This window comes from Peromyscus maniculatus, chromosome 1, assembly GCF_049852395.1.
Source record: "Peromyscus maniculatus bairdii isolate BWxNUB_F1_BW_parent chromosome 1, HU_Pman_BW_mat_3.1, whole genome shotgun sequence".
Taxonomy (NCBI): Eukaryota; Metazoa; Chordata; class Mammalia; order Rodentia; family Cricetidae; genus Peromyscus; species Peromyscus maniculatus.
This window is the reverse complement of record NC_134852.1, coordinates 78,033,704-78,056,717: the sequence shown is the minus strand read 5'-3', so window position 1 is coordinate 78,056,717 and position 23,014 is coordinate 78,033,704. Positions and strand designations below refer to the sequence as shown.

General features: G+C 45.8%; 1 protein-coding gene across 3 annotated transcripts in view; it reads right to left on the bottom strand.

Annotated features, from left to right (window-relative positions):
- Nucleotides 1-1,182: 1,182 nt before the first annotated feature.
- Cers3 (ceramide synthase 3) overlaps nucleotides 1,183-23,014 on the bottom strand; it is a 105,070-nt gene continuing 83,238 nt past the window's right edge. For all 3 annotated transcript variants that reach the window (XM_042277746.2, XM_076544574.1, XM_042277749.2), the window contains one exon: nucleotides 1,183-3,151. In XM_042277746.2, coding sequence (XP_042133680.2) covers nucleotides 3,002-3,151 — 150 coding nt within the window. In that variant the 3' untranslated portion in view covers nucleotides 1,183-3,001. The remainder of the gene's footprint in view (nucleotides 3,152-23,014) is intronic.

The following is a 23,014-nucleotide window of genomic DNA, read 5'->3' as shown; positions in this document are numbered from 1 at the left end:
AGACTTGAGCTTGTACTCTTCCTACCTCGGCATCCAAGGATCAGGGATTACAGGCCTCCATGAGCAGGCCTGGCTTTCAATATTTCATTTTTCCCAATATTTATACTGCATGTCTTCTAAGCAATATGTCATTGAAATGTAATAAATGAAATAAGCAATATGTAGTCTAAAAACTCTAATCTGGAGCTCCAATTGATCTGTAATCTGGAGCTTACTGATCAGTTCCTGTTGAAATCCACCATCATAGCTGCTGTTGGTTTGCTTCTTCTGTTGGTTTTTTTCCTTCCTATCTCACTCTGCATCATTACCTTGCTCCATTTCTGAGTACGTGGAACTGTTACCAAGAATAAAACCAGCGGTGCTGGACTGCTCTCAGAGGACCCAGGGCTCTGCTAGAATGAAGATTTGTTTCTCATCTAAGGTGTACCAAGAAAAAGTGCATCAGGAGGTGAGCAAATTTTTAAATGTTGTTTTTAAAGCTCCATGGACAATTAATTCTGATGGACAGCATATAATCATCCTGCAGCTTTTGATGGCAAAAATGGAAAACATGGCCATAAAAATTCCTTTAGGATCTACCTGTTTTCTGTCTTCTTTCCTTTTTTGCGTGTGTGTGTGTGTGTGTGTGTGTGTGTGTGTGTGTGTGTGTGTGTATGTTGTGTGTTATGTGCATGTGCAAGCAAGCATGGAAGGTACCACGTGTCCTATTTGGTCACGTTCCACCTTATTCCCTTGAGACAGGGTCTCTCCCTGAACCTGAAGCAGGGTCAGCGAGCCCCAGCAATCCTGGTTCTCTTACCTGCTGAGCTATCTCTCCAGTTTTCTTAACCCTTGTGCTGTGTCTGCACATGGCCCAGGTGCTGTCCCGTCAGACCCAGAGTGGCTGGCTGGCTCAGCCTTCCAGGTGCAATGGTAAACCTGTGTCTTCACGTGTCTGAGATGCCTGGGCTTGACATGCAAATGCCCCAGGAGCCTACCCTCACCCTGTCAGGCCAGGGCTTTGCCAGCTGGACCCCAAGGCCTGCAGTATAAATGTCTGCACCAGCCCCCTTCTCTGCAGCTTGCCTGAGTTTCCAGCAGGATCTTTCTAGAAGACTGGTGTGTTTCTGTTTACAACGTGTGTCTAGATCTTTAGTTCTCTCTCTGAGGTGCCGAAACTACTCAGTCACCACACTCTGGGAGTTCGTTTTTCATTTTATTGTAAGTCACTGTGGCTTAGAAGTTTACAGAGTCACCTTGAACGGTTCTGAACCCTTGTTTGCTATGGGAAAAGGGGGTCACCACAGGAGACCCCAGTACTGCTCTAAAGCACACCTCCACCTCCTCGGAAGTACAGTGCTTCGAGCTGTTTGAGGGCTGACATTAGTGTATCAGTTTTTCCTTCCACAGTCAAATGCAGAAAAAGAAGTTTGAGGGGACATCAATAAACAATGTTTCACTGTAAGCAAGAAAAGGTTCTGCAGTGAAAGAAAACCAAAATAAATCAAGGGAAAATATTTTGTTAACTGGACACATTAAAAAAAAAAATTTTAGTGTGACCTTCCACCAAAGAAAGAACAATAAACCAACAGCTATGCCCTAAGGTGAGTAGAGACATTTTAGATACAAGATCACATTGCAGATAGAATGCACATGGTGTGCTCAGAAAAACAAATATTCATTTGAGGCTTGTTTTTCTGTTTTTCCTACAATTCTTTAACAAGACACTTTGTTGGGAACAGAATTCTGGAGAGTTTCTGTTTGTTTGCTTGTTTTTGCCCAGCCTGAAGGTTTTAAAAACACACCATTTTAAAATGAAGAACTGAAACTCTCAGACCATTTCATGTGCACAGGACCCTTGCTGCTTCAGGGGCCGGCAGCCTGCGGGCTGCTTCACTGTTCAGCAGTCAGAATGAGTTGGATACCAAGTCCAGAGTGTGGCTTCCTCCTTCTACTTCCAGGAAGTCCTTCCGAGTAGGAAGCTCCCGTGCATGCCACCCTGGGGCTAGCTTCCAGAGTGGTACGGCTCAGTGAGCAGCCTCACTTGGGTCCCAGAGGCCCCCAGCAACCCTCACAGCCCAGGGCATTGCTTCAGGCTGAGGAAGGGCTCAGGGCCAACAGCACAGGGCAGCTTCCCAGCAATGCTCCCTTCCCTCGGCCCCAGGAGCCTGCCAGGAGGGCCCTGGGGTCATCTGAGAACGGCCCTGGGAGCCGTGCAGGTGACAGTCCAAATGGAAACCGACTTCTGGGCATTTGCGTCTCTGAATATCTTATACACTGAGAGCCATTTTTAAGATGGGGGTCTCTTCACACCAACTTCAGCTGGGGGTTTCTCTTTCGTTAAAGCTGGGATCAAGGTGCCATGAGGCACCCCTGACACCTGCAGGAGACACGGGCACCCGCCTCGACTGTCTCCCTCGATCCCTACTCTAACCCTGTGAGGTGGTAGAGCAGGCCTGGCAGATGCCCTGGAGAGGAGTGCCTAGGCTGCAAGGTGGCCCGTGAGCCCGGAAGCCTGTCCTCCCTGTGGTTCTGAAACCACCCTCTTGTCACTCCAAACAAACTTCTGAAAGACGGGGTACTACTGTGGCCCAACACCTGGAGAAAGTGGGTTCCCTGGGCAATTGTCAAACCACCCTGAACAGGGGCAAGGTGGGAAGGTGAGAAAGCTCAGGCTAAACGAGTTCCTGAGAAAGTCAACCGCTGCTTCAACTTCTGTAAGGAGGGAACACTGTAAGAACGGACACCTGCCTGGAGAAACCTCGGAGCGCCCCGGCCAGCCTGAGTCTAACTGCTGGGAAACCCGTGGGTGTTCCTCTTCTAACCTTTTAACACAAGGCAGGATGAGTGAGATGGAGGCCAGCTTGGCCAACATAGGAGACTTCATCTCAAAATAAAATAAAATAAAATAAAATAAAGAAGGGCAAACTGGGGTCTCTGGGTGTCCACAGCAGTGGACTGGGGATCAGGTTTCCCAATGTCCTGGCAGCGCACTGTGGCGTGGGAACTCCAGAGCTTCACGCTAACGGCCATGCTGACCATTGGGAATGAGATGCCTGTTGGTCCCAAGGCCATTCTTCAGATAATCCGTCCCTTTGCCTTTGGTGCCTTCTTCCTCTTCCTCTTCTTCTTCCTCTTCCTCTTCATCATCACTTCTCACATCCTGAATGCTCTAAGCAAAGAAAGAATGGGCTGTGAGTGACAACATTCTGGGAGAAGATTTTCACGAATGTGCACACACACATACAGGTCTAGGTTCGAAAGTTGGCTTCCGTTAAAGAACCCTGATACCCACGTGACCAGCCTTCACAAAGGCACACCACAGCACAAGTCAGAAGCAGACTTTAAAGACTAAAAAGTTTAGGGCTAGAGAGCAGGCTCAGTAGTTTAGAATCCCGTGGCTCCTGCAGAGGACCAGGGTTCAATTCCCAAGCCCCGCATGGTAGCTCACAGCCATCTATAACTCCAGTTCCAGGGGGTCTGATGGCCTCTTCTGGCCTTCATGGGCCCTTGACACACACATAGTACATATACATACATGATGGAGGAACATTCACAACATAAAATAAATCTAAAAAATGCCTTAAAGATGAAAATCTGATTATGGCAATGGCTGCACAATTATACATACATATGCAAACTCACAGAACTAAAACCTAACAGAAAAGGCTGGGGAGCTGGCTCAGCAGTCTGGAGACCTGAGTTTGATGCCCAGGCCTCACATGACAGAAGGTGAGAACTGACTCCAAGTTTTCCTCTGACGTACACATGTCCACCATGATACACACTCCCACATAAATGTATTTATAAAACATCCATCTTATTAATAATACATGAAAATGTTTCTTCAGAAAGCAATTGTTAAACAAGAGCCTGGTCCTAGGTATGGGCTCTTTCCCTTCTCCGAGTTACTGGTCAGGGGGTCCAGACCTGAATGATACAGACTACTGCTGATGTGCTTAGTTGTCACAAAACTTGGGGGTGAGACCCTATTGCTGAAGACAATACACACTCTGGGCACAGGATTTGGAAAACTCAAGCTGGTGCTGACCTGGACACTTCCTCCTGGTCAGCTTCACAGTGCTGCAGGAGGCTAGGCAGGCTGCCAGGAGAGAAGGTAGCAGCAATCTTGCCTAACCGAGAATCCTCTGAACTCCAGTAACAGCTCATTTGGCCAGATGCCAGGTGCCCATTGACGCAACAGTGGCCTGGGTGTCTGGGGACAAGCAACAACTGTTTGATTGGATTTAAAGGTGCTCAACAGGAAGGAACACATGCTTGCTACTGCAAACTTGGCAATGGATGCATGCCTAGAGAGGGGAGAACCCACTACTATATCATCCTGCCAAGTTGATAGCGTACTCAACTGTCTTCTAACTATTTATTCTTAAGCCTAAAGATGGTCCAGCTCACACATCTCATCAGAGAGGCTTCTTTTTGCAGTGGATTGAGGTCAACTCAGAAAACCACAAATGATCAAAGCACAGAGAATAGGTGGCTGTGGAATACTCATACCCAAACAGGATGTCTACATCACATCTCTTCTCCCCAGGACTCAGGGAACATCATAAGAGAGGGAATAGAAACACTTTAAGAGCCCCAGGTGGGAGATGAGAGTCTTCTGGACATGACAGGCATTGTACTCACAAGCTCTGAGTAGCTGTGGTTGCCTGTATAACATCTGCACATCATCTGTGTAGTCAATATTCCAGCACGGACAGTGGGGCTCACAGGCCCCACAATTAGTTGAGAAGCTATGAGCAGTAGGTGGTTGCCAAGGAAGAAAAAGTCAGTTTTCTTCAGGGGCTGGGTCCTTGGTAGGTTGTCCATGTTACAGTGGATATCCCTATACCCACGTGTATGTAGGCAATACTAATAGACTCAGTGGGATTTGGATGGATGGATAAGTAGATAGATAGATAGATAGATAGATAGATAGATAGATAGATAGATAGATGATAGACAGACATAGATAGATAGATAGATAGATAGATAGATAGATAGATAGATAGATAGATAGATAGATGATAGATAGATAGATAGATAGATAGATAGATAGATAGATAGATAGATAGGTAGGTAGGTAGATAGATAGATAGATAGATAGATAGATAGATAGATAGATAGATAGATAGATAGATAGATAGGTAGATGCATAGATAGATAGATAGATGCATAGATAGATGCATAGATAGATAGATAGATAGATAGATAGATAGATAGATAGATAGATAGATAGATGCATAGATAGATAGATAGATGCATAGATAGATAGATAGATGCATAGATAGAGGACATGAGTTTGGGAGGGAGATCAAAGGAAAGGACTGAAAGGACTTGAAAGGGGGAATGAGGGATAGATTTGATTAAAATACATTCATATAAAGGACAAAATCAAGGATAAAAGTAAAAAGAAACACAATGTTTTTTTCTAAGTAAATTATTGGTTACTGGGCATTTAGTTTTCATGATATTTTTATTGCCAATAATTGGAGTGCTTTCTTTTTTTTTTTTTTTTTTTTTTTTTTTGGTTTTTCGAGACAGGGTTTCTCTGTGTAGCTTTGCTCCTTTCCTGGAGCTCACTTGGTAGCCCAGGCTGGCCTCGAACTCACAGAGATCCGCCTGGCTCTGCCTCCCGAGTGCTGGGATTAAAGGCGTGCGCCACCTGGAGTGCTTTCTATTTTCATTGTATAGAAAGCTTCTTCAGGGACAGTTCTTAACTGAGCTGGTGTTTCCTCTCCCAGCTTCTTACAGTAATCCTGCCAGGAAATCTAGAATGTCACTGTTTCCGGGGAACAGGGTGGAGTTTCTATCCATCAGGCCTCAGAGTGAAAAATAAAACACTGTACAACATAGTAAACAAAAGAACTCGGGAAGTCCCGTGCTGGATATCACCTCAGGTCACCTGCTTACCCATTCCTCGGTGTCTTTCCTAAACTCAACTTAGAAGAAGGAGAAAAATCCACAGAAGGGAAGCTGTTTCCCTCACATCTTTCAAGATCTGCAGTTATGGAAAAACAGACTGTATTCTGAATTTTCCAGAAATGCAACTGCTCATGTAGTCAAAAGATTATATTCTGTTTTGTTCAGAACTTCCCAATCAGTGACAACAGGGTGGTAAGAACAAAACTGCCAGTGGCATCTGAGTCACCACACACACACCTGTGCCCGTCTTCGATTACAGCCTTTTTGTTGGTGAAAGTTGGTGATCACGAAGGCACAAGCATCTGTCACATGTACATTTCACACGTCAATGGACAAAGTCGGTGCAAATGTCTTTCCTTGTTATGCTTTTATGATGTCTAGAGCAGTATGTTATTGTTTGAACTTACGTTTAGAGGTGGATTCTATTACTAGGAATTGAACTGTAGGCTAGTAAAGGCTCGTATATCTGGTAGAATTGAGAACTACTAACGCTAACAATAAGTCACAGGCCAGACAGGAATCCTGGGGATTTCCTGCCGATAGGACTCTGGCAGATTGATATGCAAGTGTTTGTGTGCTATATAAGATCTAACTATAGAGACTGAAAAGTCTGCTGTTCAAATATTAACATCACTTTATATTCGATTTTATTTTACATGTGACATCTCCACTATAACTGGCAGAACTGACACTTGAAGACTTTCCAAGGAGCAGGCTAGACTGAGCAGTCAGCACGAACAATCAAATTCCCCATCGCGATCACTGCACATAGGAACCATACTATCTGCTTTACTAGACAGGATTAATGCTGGTGACCATAGAGGGGTTGGGGCAAGGAAGTGACTTTAACAAAGCCACCACACAGCTGGGAGCCAGCCAGGGCACAAACATGGTGCTCTACAGTCCCCTGCTGGACGAAGCCGGGTGGTGTAAGTACTGGGAGAGAGTGGAACCAGGAGGCCTGTGACCCAGCTCTGAGGCAGCCAGCTTTTCCTTCCTGCCTGAGTGCTGGCGGTCTCCTCATCTCTCCTCACACCCATTCTGACCTTGTTCTTGGTACCATGGGGTTGGCCTTTAGGCATAAAATTTAAAATGGTGAAAATCATCCCTAATAAATTGATTTTTATTAGGTTAGACAACCACTGACATGTTCATTATATTTCAATTAAAATGGGTGTTCATCCAGGTATGGTGGAGCATGCCTTTAATTCTAGCACTTGGGAGGCAGGGGCAGGTGGAGCTCCATGAGTTCAAGGCCAGCCTGGTCTACAGAGCTAGTTCCAGGTGAGCCAAGGCTACATAATGGGGCGCTGTCTCAAAGAACAACAAACACTGAAAAGACATGTCCGAGGGCTGGGGGAGGACTCAATGGTTAAAGCACTTGATGAATAAGCCTCACGATCTGAGTTCAGATCCCCAAAGCTGCACAAAGCCAGCAACAGAAGCCAAGTAGTCTGTTACCTCTATGTTCCTATGGCAAGATGGGAACGGAGACAGGAGAGTCCTCAGAATCGTGTGGACCAGCCAGCCTGGCTTATGCAGTGGTGGGTAATTGTGAGAGACCCTGTCTCAAACAAGATGGAAGGTGAGGATGGACACCTGAGGTTGTTCTCTGACCTCCATGTATATGCTGTGGCACACACACACACACACACACACACACACACACACACACACACACACACACACATACACAATACAACACACACTAGCACATATGCACATGCACATATGCACATGCACGTGCTCACATATATACACAAATGTTCAAGATTTAGGAGTAGATTGCAACTTATTAATGGTTTACAAGGCACCATTTGAACAGACACTGGCTCAGAGATACTAGAAAAATAAAACTTCTCTAGTAAGCTGGAGTTAGGAAAGCTAGATAAGAACCACAGTCTGTATTCTAGGAAAGAAATCACAACTGCAATGCTTTCCAGCACTAAAATACCTAGGAGAAATACAAACTCAAATGCTTTTCGTCTAGGAGGTTCCGGGAGTGTACACATAAGGTAAAGGTCAGTATTCTAGAACACCACCCATGTGCTGTGAGTGTCAACGCTTGCCTTGCAGTCTTAGAACCAACTCCACTTACTTTATACTTCTGCCTTGTTGCATTCCAACTCAAATACCAGGTTCCATTTTGGGCTACTAGAACTTGTCTCATGCAGATTGTTGGCCTTGGACCTTCTACAAATCACTAAAGGCCCAAAACAATGTAGAATATACAGAAGTGTGGAGGGTGGATCTGTGCTTCAGTAGTCCCAGGGCTGTGGGGACTGTGCATGGATCCTATGCTCACCATAAGAGCACATGTGTTCCTCATCTGCCAACCCCCACCCCAAGGTCTTGGCAATCCCCGCTAAAGACTTTCTATTACTATTCTGTTAGTATTCTGACCACTTGAGATTACTTGCTCCTAGAATTATCTAAAAACATTCTAGAATTCTGTTGACCTTTCTCCAAAAATGATCTGGGTCCTCTATATCAACTATTGATACTCATTCCACAATTGAAGATGGATGAATATCAATTTTGCCAGATCTTTTAACAAGTTCCCTACCAACAAGCCCCTTTGTCCTCACAAAAGGCTCAGGAAAAGTGTGAGGTGAGGAACGAGTTGGCTTTGTCAACTGAGCTCTGCAGTCCTCACGTCACTAAAGAGGACCAGTTCCTGACAAATGCATTAACTGGGCACACCATGCAGGCGGAGAGGGCTTCCATTCAAAGGATGGATGTGAAATCATAGTCACCATGAAGGAAACCCAAGGTCAGGGTCAGAGCATTCCATACAGTAGCAGAAAGAGAATTGTCTAAATTTGATCATCTGGTTTAAGGCCTATAAAAAACATCGCTCCTTACAGGGCATGTTTTAGAAGCAAGGGCATAAAGACGAACATATTCAAAGACTAGCTCATTCTGAGACTTGAGGGTCAATTTTCAGTCTTCAGCATGTGAATGCCCCCCACAAATACTTGTGAAAGAGACTGCCCTTTCCCTACTGAGTGGTCTTGATGGCTCAGTAACAGAACTATTCCCCCAGGGTGTGAGGAACATCTGTGTTCTCTAACACCACTGATGTGCACACCTGCTCCCTGCAGTGTCCTGTCTGCCTTCCTGGTGTGTGTCTGTGGTAAGCTGGGGAATCTGGAAGTAACATCTCCAGTTTTGTTCATGTGGATGGACATGGCCTCAAGAATGTCCTGGTCAAAGTTCCTTATTTGCAGAAGAAAAACAACAACAACAATAGGCAGCTTTTGGGCTGCTCTATATCTTCAAGATGCTTTCTCTTCAGGTTCAGGGGCAGAGACAGAAGTTTCTTTTATACAGCTCCAACTCACTGATGTAAAGTAGGAGACTTTAATTTTCCTAAATTATGAACAGAACCTAATGAAGTTATAATCAAAATTTCATTTAGCTATAATTTAATTATTGAACTATTAAATTAGAATCTGTTATTTGATTATTTCTAATTCCCAAAGCAGTTCTTTCATTTTATTAAGACTTAGAGACTTTTGCCAATGAGCTTCAAAGATTAGTTTTAGGGCTTGACAGATTCTGTATGGTATCTTCATTTTCCAAAGTTGATAAAAACTGGAGATTTCAGGTCCTTCCTATTGACACAGCGTGGTGACAACCCAGCCCAGAGTACACTTGGGAGCTTTTGAGTTTCTCTCTCTTTCTTTCTTCTTCCCTTCCTCCCTCCCTCCCTCCCTCCCTCCCTCCTCCTTCCTTCCCTTCTCTCTCTCTCTCTCTCTCTCTCTCTCTCTCTCTCTCTCTCTCTCTCTCTCTCCCTCCCTCCCTCCTCCCTCCTTCCCTTCCTCTCTCTCTCTCTCTCTCTCTCTCTCTCTCTCTCTCTCTCTCTCTCTCTCTCTAAACCAAACAAACAAAAGGCACAGGGTTTCCATTGCACCCTTTAGGTTATCTAAAATATATGAACATTAACCAGCCTCTAGCGGTCATCAGCTAGTGACAGGTTTAGAATGACTTTACTAAATGAATAGTTTGCTCTGGAGATCAATGCCTAGGACTGCAGTCCTCTCTAAACGGCCATCTGTGCCTCCTATGGAAACAGCTTTGGGTTCTATACTTGAAGTTCCTCACCCCTACCTGAGCAGAGATATGCAGGACTGTTTTGAACAAATGATCAAATCTCCTGGGATTTAGGGCAAGAGAGTATCTTGGCACAACAGGACGAAACCCAAAAGTTTTGTTTTAAAACTTAAATGTTACAGTTCGTTTCAAATATTAGTATTCAGGATTTCAAAAAAAAAAAAAAAAAAAAAAAAAAGTCCATCGAATCCACATGTACTATTGAGAATGAAAACATCATCCTGACAGGAAAGCAGGGGTGTGAGCAGGCCAGTCGCAGAAGGCACAGCACCACAGACTGGCAAAGTGCACAAGGCGCTCGTGGGAGAATACAACCAACACAAGGAGATGAAGCCTCACTTTGTCAAACGGGCAGTCGTGGAAAAGTCTCGCAAACACAAGCTGATGAGGATGAAGGAAGGAGAAACTCTACACAAGTCTTGAAACCTCCTTTGGCAGCATCCAGGAAATTTGTCTGGCAATTCCAGTTGAGGTGTCCACAGCCATGCCCACAGGAAGCATGTCAATATGAATAATGAGGAGACAGGCAAAGGACAGGAGCAGGGTTCTGTATTAGGTAACACCACTTGTGAAAAGTTCAAACACAATGTCTGTGCACACATCCAAGCACAGTCACAGCACAAAAACACGGGTGGAAACACACTGGCCTCTAGAGTGCACCCCTCGTCAGAGGAAGAGCGGGCGAGCGGAACAGGAAGAGTCGGGACACACCGGGATGACCTAAGCTATCTTTCTTTGCTGTTTTCTTCACTTACTCACTGAATAAATAGCTGAATGCCTGCTGTGGATGTGAGGAATCTGTAACCCAGCAATACTTAAGTGTAGATGCCTTAGAAATTCGTATCCAGAACGGGACCTGTCCTCTGGGCTTCAAACTCAATACTCAAGCTAGCCAGTGTCTCAGCTGTCCAACAACCCCAACAAGTTCTTGTGTTCTCATCTGGTCTTCCATATTTAGCAAACGGTACCACCCCTCACCATCTGCACACAGCAAATACCCCAAGGCCTCCTCTTATGGGAGACTTTGTTCTCCAGTCTGCCGCACTCAGCTGGGCACTTTGATGCAGGCAGGCCCTGCAATCACCAGCTTTCCAGGAATTGTACTTCCAATCTGTATCAAATCCCCATGGCCAGGTTCCAGCTAGAACTGGCCTGTGGCCTTGGGTTGAGTGGTACAGCGGTCAGCTGAGCTGAGGGACAGCTGGATGTGTTTTGGTCCCCTGACACTTACCAATCTGCAGGCCTTGGCAGCCGCACTTGTGACAGACACTTCAGACACTTCCTGCTGGACAGTGTCACTTCCTCATCTCAGAGGAGCAAGGCTGCTATTGTTGGCAAGGTTTCTGAATAAGGGAAAATCAGAAATACCATGCCTGGCCATTATCTGAAGCTGCTCTATACCAGAAATCCCCAACCCAGGGACCACAGAAAGGGGTGGAAGCGATGCTAAGTCATTGGTCCCCTAGTCCCTAGTACCTGGGCACCTAGAGTTGTTGTGCTCATTTCTTCCTGCTTTGGGTGACTGTGTCCACCTCAGTTTACCCCAGTGTGCCAGATACACATCATTTTCAGGTACCATGGGTAAAGGTTGGGAGATACTGTCTCAGACTCTGACTACAAGGCTGGATGAAGCTGTTTCAACAAGACACCTTGGCCCATTTTCTTCTATGAGGAAATCTTCCTAGACTTGGAGACCAACAGCTGTGTGGCAAACAACTGGATCCTGCACCCCCTGCCGACAGCAAGGGGTGTGCATGGTGGGGCAGTGTGCGTGGCTAGCTCTGCGCGAGCCCCAACACACTGTGACCCGAAGTTAAAGCAGAGTGGCAGTGAACGGTGGGCAGAGAGCATGTCAGGAAGAAGACACAGCTTGCATGCAAAGATGATCAAGGTCCAGGGTTCAATTCTCAGTTCAACGGGAAGTCACTGGGAAGCACAGTTCAATGTATCGGGGACTTACTGGTGACAGAACAGAGAGGGCACCTGTCTCCAATAACTTCTGCTCCAATGCGGCAACTGGTGTGTTCAGAATAGCCGTGTGGAGTTTTGAGGGCAATGGAGCCTTTCTTGGCTCTTGGTTGGCTAAACCTGGGGAGGCAGGGACTGGGGTCCTGAAAACTCAGTGGCCATCAAAGCCCCTGAGGCCAGTGCCTTCTAAGTGTGATGTCTTATCCCCAAGAGGAATAAGGAAGCACAGATCAGGAAAAACAGAGTGAATGCAGATCTATAAGGGAAAGTAAGGAGAACTCCCACGAGTGGGGGGGGGAGGCTCCAAGGGAGAAGCACTGTGGTGCCGTCCTTTCCGGAGTCTCTTCTGCTTCATTGTGGGAACAGGATGGAGTCCAGAGCATCTCTGTTGGTGTTGGGCATCTTGATGGGAGGTACACTGTGGGCCAGGCAGTAAGAAATGCGTGTACCCTGTGCATGCTCCCTTCGCTCCCTCTCTAGTCCGCCCAGGGAGGAGTTATGTGTGCTGCATGGCCAGCTCGTGGTCCATCCTGGGCCGGCTTGCTGCTACAGGAAGCAGGCTCCTGCACCCCAGCATTCTTTGCTGTGGAGTGGAAACTGTTGGGGAGATTCAGAGAGGCCCCAGAGTGAGGAGAAACACTAGCGGCTCGGAGTGCAGTGGTGTCCCTTGAGAGGTAGGGGGGGTTACATATGAAAAACACGCTTCAGAGGCCCCTGGGACTCCAGGGGACCTTGAGGGCATCCAGCCTGGTTTCTACCTGACGCTTCTGAGCTCTTCATGATAACCTGAGCAAAAGATGTGCCCACTCCTGCCCGTGGGTCTCCAGGCACTGGTACCTGCTTTGTTTTTCTTTCTTTTTTCTTTTTTTAAAAATAACTCTCCTGAAATCTGTCTCTTTGCAGTTTCTACTCATTATTTCAAGTTCCATCCTTTTAGGTTGGCTGAGGAAAAAAATTTGTACACTTCTTTCAAACATTTTTTTCAAGTAGCTAAAGATGGTTAATTCCTTTTCCTGCTAAACATCCCCACTTGTCCTGGTTTGGCTCTGGTGCACCCTCAGGAGCTCATGTGATGAGAGCTGCTTCTTAGAACACTGCTGGTGAGAGGTATTGCCACCTTTGAGAGGTGTGACCTATGAAGGTGGAGGTCCTCTGAGTGGCTGGTCTTAAACTTTCAGCTGCAAAACTGTAAGCTAAAGGAAGCTCTTTTCTTTATGAAGAGCCCGATCTTGGGCACTTGTTATAACAACGGAGAATAGACTCACACACCATTTCCCTCTGTCGCTCCTCATATGACACAGTGATCACCCTGGCACCGCACAAGGCATAGAACACAGCCTCATCTCTCAGAGACTCCTAGATGTTCAGTCTTCTCCATCTCTACTAACTGGTTCAAATCACTCCGGGGAGCCACACTTCTGGCTTAATTTTTGGTATAATTTTTAGTACATTTTGGTTCAAAAATTATATCTTTTTATTAATTATGCATGCTGTGTCTATTAGTTAAAACCTGATCTGGATTTCTCAAAAATATCTGCAAGAAAACCAAAGCAAACAAACTGGACAATGGAAAAAGAACAGCAACAAAACAACTCACACATTAATGCAACTGAGAAAATGCTCACTCCCAGCAGATGAGTCATCTCAGGCCGCAGAAAGGCTTCCTCGGCTCGCAGAGTCTGACATCTGCAGCCACAGCTTCAATAAAACCATAGCTATGCTTCTGAAGTGCTGTAACTAAACTCGGTGCTTGGGACTCTGTGGCTTTGCAGTCATGTCAGGAGCCCGGGAGGGAGGCTGTGCGTGACTCATCGTGTCCCACTGCTTTGTGAATGACCCCACGTCTCAATCCGCACTTGGCAGGGAAACAAAGAACACTATAATAAGCATTTTATGCTATTTTAAAAGCAAGAAGAAATACATTCAGTCAGATTTCAATTTTCCAGGCTACTAGCAAAATACCTCTCTTTTTGTTATATTAATTCTCATTATCCAAGTTGATAAGGTCACGGGAAAAAGAGACTGTTGCATTTTTGCTTTTTATATTTCTCCTTGCTGGCACTCCACTAAATTTAAATTGGGTTCTTTCAACCCTGGCCACAAATGGACATTTTCTTTTTGGTGATGTGGAATTTTCTAGACCAATGCTTCTCAAACTTAAATGTGCACACAAATCTTCTCTGTGTGTGGAAGGTCCACAGATGCTCAGTCACAGTCCTAGTGAGCCCCGGGTGCTGTGCTCCTCACAGTCTTTGGGCAGTGACAAAGGGTGATGGTCACAGACCCGACTTTGGCTAGCAAGAATGTTTGCTAAGCCACAGACGCTCTCTAGATTATTTTTCTCCGAGGAAAGACAGTGTTGACGCCATGAATTGGAGTCTGTGATTTCCAGTTACCTTAATTTCCTTAGGCCCTGTACTTTTTAACCGTCCAGTCCCCAAAGGCAATAGAAAAGTGTGAGCACGCATCCAGCATGTCAGGGGCTGGAGCTGGAGCTCAGTGGCAGAGCACCTGTCTAGCACACATGAAGCCCTGAGTTCTCCTTTCTGTTCTTCGAGAAAAAAAACATAGGAGGATTGATCAATTGATCGATGACAGAGCTAGTGACATGCTGATAACTTTTCCATAAGCTGCCTTGAATTCTCTGAAAGATCCTCACCAATGAGGATCTACTAGGGCCCCTGTCACAAATGGTATGCTTTCCTATTTTTGAACAAAAGACTTATAATAACTTGATGAAGCAGAACAGAGCTTAGTCAGAAGACGTTCTTTAACTTCCAAGTGGCCAACACCACACAACTCACCACCAGACCGTGTGGCAGGACCGTGAAACACAGAGCCCTCGATCCCCTTCGGGCTCTCACACACTGACAGCCCAAATCCACACAGCAGCGTTGGCAGCAGAGTCATCAAAAGACAGCTAACAGACCTGCCTGGCTTTGTGTGAGTAGACCTCAAAGGAGCACGAGCCCAGGCTCTGTGGAAAATGGAGGCTCATCAGGCAGGGACAACTCCACAGCACATCTTAGGAGGCATGGTGAATGCCATCTGCCCGCAGAAGCAGGGCTGAGATTGGTGTAGAGCACATGGAGGCCTTCTGGAACTGAAGAACGATGGCGATACTCTCATCCCAGCTACCCCCCACCTGCCCAACAGTCCCACACGATGGTAGAGCCACCATGGCCATTTTCTGGAATCCGAGATCACGGCTGCGAAGAATAAAACTACTTCGCCTCACCCATCCCAACAGGTTCCCGCGGCCCTCAGTGGGGGAGGGAACTAGAAAGACTTGGACACGGGCAGAATGGAAGTGCGGGCCAGGGGCGGCACAAGGAGGTCCATCCCCCAGGAGAAAGGGAAGCTATGAATACCAGGCGGGGTGCGCTGCTCCACAGCATGCCTCACACTTCACTTCGAGAGGAGGGTGTAGCTGCCACAGAGGCGGGAGCTTAAGGGGGAGAACTGGGCACATGTAAGATATTATCAGAATTAACTGTCTCTTATCATTTTCTTACATTCTTAATGTAATTTTTTCATGTGTATGTATGTAATGTGCATACATATATGTATGAGTGTGCATGTGAGTATAGCCATATATATGTGTGCCAGATGCAAATACCATGTGTGGACATGTATGTGGAGACTAAAGTTGGTATCCTGTGTCTTCTCCTTCCCCTTCCCATTTTATTATTAACATAGGACCTCAAAACTGAGCCCAGAGCATGTGGATTGTCTAGCCTGGCTAGCCAGCTTGTAATGGGGGTCCCCTGTATCTGCCTCCTGAGCTGGGATTACAGGCAGTCTCCATGCCTGCCTGGCTTTTGTGTGGGTTCTGGGATTCCAAAGTCTGGTCTTCATACTTGCTGGCTAGAGGGCTTTACGTACTGAACCATTTTCTCCTTCTTATTACTTTTAAGCAGTTATAATAAAATGTATGTGTAGCTTGTAATCTATGTTTATTGGACAGCATTGCCCTTGAGGGGAAAATCAGAAACAAAGAAGGAGCCACCCAACCACTCTACTTCACTGGAAACAGAAATAGGCAGCCTCTGGGAGTCTACAGCCAATTGTTACTTAGAAGACACAGCACGGCGACTTCTGCTTCTGGCTGCCGCGGGAGAAGAGCGAGAGATTGCCTCGCCGGTTAAACAACTAGGGAAGCTAGACAGGCATATGGAACAGTGGTTTTCAGAGCCAGTCCAGAAAGCAGCTCACACTGAGCCTTGGAAAGGGAGATGAAGAGAGTTCTACAGCTTCTGGCCTTCTTAGGTCCAGTTTCTGAGGTGAAGCAAAGGCCCACAGCCCAGAGGTATGGTGATGCAATATTATGAAAATATCTCTTACAGTCAGAGAGACTGGAACTTTTGCTGGGCCTCAAAGAAGAGTTAATAAAATACCTTGAGGTCACATAAGACTTAAGACTGCTAACCTACTGTGTCCTCAGCCTGTTTGTTTAACCTCCCTTTAAGAGAACAATGGAACAACCAACCTATGAGCCTTGCATTTCCCACGTCATCAACTTTTGCAACCTAAGCTAATGTATAGCTGTAATATCACAATATTACAAAACATGTACTCTTCCATGACCCTGGCTCAATGTGTATGAGTGTTTCTCCTGCATGTATGTCTGTGCGCCATGTGCCTGGTCAGGAGGTCAGAGGGCATCAGATCCTCTGGAACTGGAGTTATGTAGAGTGGTGAGCTGTCACGTGGGTGCTGAGAACTATAAAGCATGTGTGTTAAGATAAACATTTGCTGGAAACAGCAGATAGGTAGAAAGCAGCCTTATAAAATGAGCATCTACCATAAATACTGGAAGCAATATTTGAATATTGATTGATAGTGTTTGTTTGTTATTGGGTCAGTTGGAGTCAGTGACTTAATCTCGTGTAAAACTCTGTTAAAATTTTCTGTAAAGTATCCCATTCCTTCCCTATGAAGGGACAGACAGACACACACAGTTCTCAGACTCTCAAGCATTCAAGTAGTCACAGATTGAGACTCGTGTAACAGACAGACAGAAGACACAGGGAGAGCAGAGGCCTCAAATTGGGCTGCTCTTAGTTAAATGACATCAGGGGAAGTGCTTGGAATTCTGTCATTAACACAACCCTGACACATTATTGGTGATCTGCATTTATTATAATGCATTCAAACCTACTGCACAGTGGGCTAATGAGGAAACCAAGTTGGAGTTCACTAAGGGCAGGAAGCAGAATTCTGTAAGGCGAACAGTGCAGAGAGGAGAGAGGGGAGCAGTGGAGAGAGCATGCTGTCCAGAGTGCAGGGAGGTCTCTTTGGTCCTGTCTGTGCAGACGGTGAGGAGACTCCCTGAGGCCAGGCAAGGCCTGGGCAGGTGGGACTTGGCAAAGAAAACCCCCAAGCTGTGGAAGGCTGATGATTGCTTGTCCTCTTATTAGTTACAGTGAGAATTTCTGGTACAAGGGCATCTAGGGAAATATTAAGGACTCTACTTAACAGCCACAGACTAAAGCCTGTTCTGGACTCACCTTGCTAGTATAAATTCAAAATGGCTAGTTTTTAATTTAAAAAAAAATCACAAAATTTGTAAACTTGGAAATATGGTACATACACAAAGAGAAATTCCCTTAATAAAAATAGACCCAGAAATATGGAATTTGAAGGAAAGGGATATTAAAATAGTTATTGTAAGAGCTGGAGAGATGGTTCAGTAGTTAGCAGCACGTGTTCTTGCCTTCAAGGAGAGAAATTAGAGGATATTATTTTAAAGGCCAAAATGAAGTTTATAGGGATAAAAACAAATATCCCAAACAAACCATTACCTTAGATAAGACTAGAAGAGGTTGAATGCCGCAAAAGAAAGGACCAAAGGCACTGAAAACACAGTCACAGAAATGACTGGAGTGAGGCACAGGGGGACCCAAACACGAACAGAGGACCAGGTGGCCCAGGTCAGCTGTGAATGAAGCTCCAGGAGGAGGAGAAGGAGGAAGAGGAGGAGGAGGGGGGGAGGAGGAGGAAGGATGATAAAAATCCTGACGGGCTGGGATGTAGCTGAGGAACACCTGGCCAGAAGCACAAGGCTTGGGTCCGGTCCTCAATACTGCAAGGAAAATATTTTTGAAACCTGAATTTGATAAAAAAAAAAAAATTATGAAGACACGGATTTAAAAAGCTTTAAAAAAAAGCCAAAGCTAGAGGGAAATGATATATTATTTAAAATAATAGTGATAAGAAGTCCATGGATATCTTACAGACAACGTTCTAGTCAGAATACTACAGAGAAACCTCTTTGAAGAAAGAGAGAGTTGTGGGGGTGTGGAAAGGCCTTAACCCTCTACGTTCAGCAAAGAAAATATTTTTAAACAAAGGAAGAAAGTAATTTCATGTAAAGAGAAGCTGTGAGAATCAATGAGCAAAAGTCCTGTACTTAAAACAAGTGTGTACTGTCGTGGACAGAAAAGACCAGAAGAAAGCCCTCTGATTCTTGGGGTCCCTTCTGGCATAGAGAAATGAAATTTTCTTGGGACTGAAATCCAGTTTCAGCAGGGAAGGCGCTGCCCAGAAGCCCTTTGGTTCCATTACATCCCCCGTGGTGGGAGGCTTCAGGCTGTGTCTTATCCTGGGCTACAAAAGGCCATCTTGTCCAGAGTTCTGCCCCACTGCAGAAGGCAGCACATATTCAGTTGCATTCTAATGAAGGGTTTGCCTCCATGTGGACACCTCTGAGCGGCCACTTAGCTACAAGCCTTTCTGTCGGATTGGCTGAGGCCTCTGCGGCACTGCCCAGCCCAGTGCCCTTTGCTGCCCCACAGATGTGGGAGTACAGTGTACCTCAAATGCTCATTTACACACACACACACACACACACACACACACACACACACACACACACACACGCGCGCGCGCGCGAGTGCAACCAACATAAGTAAGAAAACTGCCTCCAGCCTCCTGAACAGTTACATAGAGCCGCCTCCTTCTCTCTGAGCAGACAGGGTCCTGGGGCCTTCTCAAAAGCCTGGGGTTCCTTCATATCCTGCATCCCATCTCATACTCACATAATTGGGCAAATATATTTGTTTGTTTGTTTGTTTGTTTGAGGCGCATTAGAGGCGACCATGAGAGCATTACCTGGGCACTTACTGGATGGCATCGGTTCTGACATTAGTCAGTCTCTACTGAAGCTGAGCTCTGGTGGAGGCTAGGTCACACACAGCTAAGACAGGATAGCCAATCCCATGCCGCTCAACATCGTAACCACGTTTCCAGGTTCACATCACATCACAGTGGTTGTTTGGAACAACAGCAAGTCCATAGGCTGTGGAGTCAGGAAGAGTAGGTGCCCACAGTTGCTCTGCTTGGGATTTCCCAATCCCTCTTGGGGTAAGAAACACCTCTGCAAGAACACAGCCCCTTAGAGAGCACACAGCACCACAGAAGGCATACTTCCTGCTCCCAGAACAGAACGCGGGATCAAGCCTTCTGCCTCATAATTCACTCAGGCACCAGAGCCCACATGATAAAGCAAAGCAAAGCTCTTTACAACGATTTCATTTTCCTTCTCTATGTTCTCATGAATAACATTTCCTTTGTGTTATTCGAAGCTCTCTCTGAGATTTACTCAGTGGGGCTGAGGAGGTGGACACACGAGGTGGCCACAGGAAACAGTGGAAGATAAACAGGGATGGTGCTGACCAGCATGGAGTCTCCCTCACACCTGCTTTTACCAATCCCTTTGGCCCAAGAGTCCCTTAATAAAACATTCACATCCTGGTGTGGTTGTGCAGATTTATTAACAAGCATGAATTATGTCTGGACCCTTGTCTAAAGCTTGGATTCCACAGAAGATATTTGTATGGAGACTGAATCTCTCTGCCTCTCTGTCTCTCTGTCTCTCTGTCTCTCTGTCTCTCTCTCTCTCTCTCTCTCTCTCTCTCTCTCTCTCTCTCTCTGGGTAAGATTGTGTGTGTGTGTGTGTGTGTGTGTGTGTGTGTGTGTGTGTGTGTGTGTGAAAGAGGTATGTATGTGTGTATGTTATAGAGAGAGTGAGAGAGATTTTTTTTTTTTGCCAAGAAAATGGTGACAATTTGCTCCTTTCAGAATTATATGGAAATTCATTGCACTTTTGTGAACTGATTTTTAAATCATGGCTACAAGCAATGTCAGAGAGTCTCCAGTTGTTTTTGCCTGGACCTTCCCCACCCTTATTGTCCTTTCCAGCCAAAGCAAGACTCGGTCTATGGTCTAGGAGCCACGGGAGCCACAGGAGCCATGGGAGCCACTATTTGGGAGATAGGCGGGAGAGCCTGGATGTGAGCAGTACAACCATCTGTGGTGTGTGCTTTGATGGCTTTCTTTCTAGCTGACTTCCTATTGGGCAATTGATTTCACTATCTAGTGCCTCTAAAGAATCCTCCACACTAGACTGGTCAGATGGCTCAGCAGATAAAGGTACCTGCCGCCAAACCCAAGGAACCTGTGTGGTAGAAGAAAAGAGAGAACAAACTCCTGAAATTGTCCTCTGACATTCACAAGTGTGCAAATGCACACATGAAGTAGATAGATGCAATAAAGTTTTTTAAAGGATCTGACACCCCAGCATTTTGAAAACCAATGTCAGAAATAACAACAGGCAGGAAGTTGAAGAGCGTGCAAATGGAGCTAATACACAATAAAGCAAGCACCGTAAATCATCCACATGGCTTGCTAATCTCCAGGCAGTGTGGGGGATGGAGGCCTTGAAGATTCTACATGGACACCCAGAAGCTGAAGGCTCCTGGGGGAGCCCCTCCTCAGCCAGCTCTGGCATCCAGCTGCTTTCCACAGTGCCTTCCCAAGAAGCAGAATGGACTGAAAAGGCAAACAGCTGTTCTACAACCCCTGTCCCCAAAGCCCCTGGTTTTCTTTAAATATAATCTTTTCTCCATCAGAGGTTGGCTTGCTGGGAATTAAGAGCTTCAGACACATGTGGGTGTTGTCAACAACAGAGACACACGCTGTACCTGCATGTGGACACCACACATTGTTCCAACAGAAAGAGAAATCTCAGAAACAAGCAAAGGAGGGATTTCCAGACAGCTAGTTTACATATCAAACTGCAAAAGTATATTGAACAAGCCAGTATGAGAGCGTGCTGGGATAGTATTATCCTGAAGTAGACAAAAGGTACCTCACTGATCAGCAGCAGGTCACTGTGTCAGCTCCAGTACCGATGTGCGTGACCATAGTTTCTCTGTTATCAGATAAGCCCTTCCCACTAGCCCTGGTTCCATCTCACATGGGGATCGTGGCTGGGTCTTCCTCTGAAACCTATCTCAGTGCCCTGCTGTACATGTGTGTCCACTACAGGCCAAGGACAAAGTAACAGAAATGCCAGGGGCTGAGAGTGCTGGGAAGAGGTGGGTTCCTCCATGTGCACCTCTCCTGATGCATCATACATTTCTTGTGTTTATTTGCATACATCTAGGAAGGCACTTGTCTCTCCAACTTTGGTTTCTTTAAGCAATTCTACCCTTTAAGGCTTATAAAAGCACAGGTTCATGGCTATGGTAGCCAGGAAAATGCCTGAATGGGATGGAGAGCCTTTATGAAAATTTCTTAGGTGCCCTCCCTGAAGAATTGAAGTTCTTTCATCATTATTTTGTAAAGCAATGAGAAAGATAATGAAGTCAAAGAGCTGAGGCCATCTGGAGAAGCAGGAGTGTTCACCCTGTAACCAGACTCCAGTTCCTCGGGCTTCACGATGCCATTCTCACTGCGGTGTGACCTTGGGCTGCCTGCAACTTCTTCACCCTGCCTTGCTCTCTTCCAATACAACAGGAGGACCATAGTGGCTTTATTAAGTGACCAGGAGACTCAGAGACAGCGTGAGTCAACGTACGTGAATGTGAGTGGTGTGCTCATTATGGACAGCAAAGCCTTCAGAAGAGCGATGTGCCAGAGTGGACCATTTAAGGTCTCTTCCAGCTCTAAAGTCCTGTGAGGACTTCTTTTTTGTTGTGGAAATAAATATATAATCTGAAAGGATTTTTGAATTTGAAATTCTTTAAGCCAAGCAACTACTCGAAGCCATTCATAAGTTCACTGTTGTTTCTTGAACAGACTGTAGAAACAGCTGGTCTGCACATATATTCAGGAACATGGAAGTATACATTGAGAGTGGGTTTTGGCTATTTCATTTCAACCATTCATGGCACCTTTATGAAGCTTTGCTCAACAAAGGGCACTTTTATATCTGTTATACCCTCGAAAACCTTGGCAACTTGGAGGCCTCTTGGATGTTGTGGATTTTATCTTTCTTCTGTAACATGGGGACATTGAGAGACCATGTCAGCAGGGATCATCCGGAATGTGAGTCATGAAGTCACCTGGCAGAAGACAACTTAGGCAACTGTCATTGGAGCCTTGGTTGGAAGCCAAGGGTCCTGACATCTGACATCAGCTGTGTGGCAGCCTGCAGAAGCCAGATGATAGGCCTGACCGGGAGCCACGTGTCGGGCAACGGGCCTGGACGCCTTCTGTGAGTCAGTGGGAGGACACTGCTGAAGTGCCAGCACTGATGGCAGCAAGGCCACAGAGTGTCCTCGGTGTGTCCGACACTGTGTGAGCAGCTATGGGTGTCATCAGCCCCAGGTCACAAACGAGGAGACTGAGGCAATGGATATGGTCAACAGGACCACCACAGTCACTCACCCAGGGAAAGGAAGAGCTGGAAATGGACCCTGTGAAGGGCCTGTGTTCTTAGCTACTTGATTACTTTAAACAGAAAGGATTTTAGAATAAAAATAACTAAGAAAGCATCTCTTTGGCTTTTAATAAGTTTGAGAGTAAATCAAAAGATGTGTGCTGAATTATATTCTAAGTTTATTATTTTGTGTTTGGGGGGTTGTACATTTATGCACATGTGAGAGGTGTGTGTGTGTGTGTGTGTGTGTGTGTGTGTGTGTGTGTGTGTGTGCATGCACCTGCATATGGTCTCCAGAAAACAATCTTGGATATTGTTCTACAGGAGCGGTCGGCCTGTTTTCTGAGACTGGGTCCAATT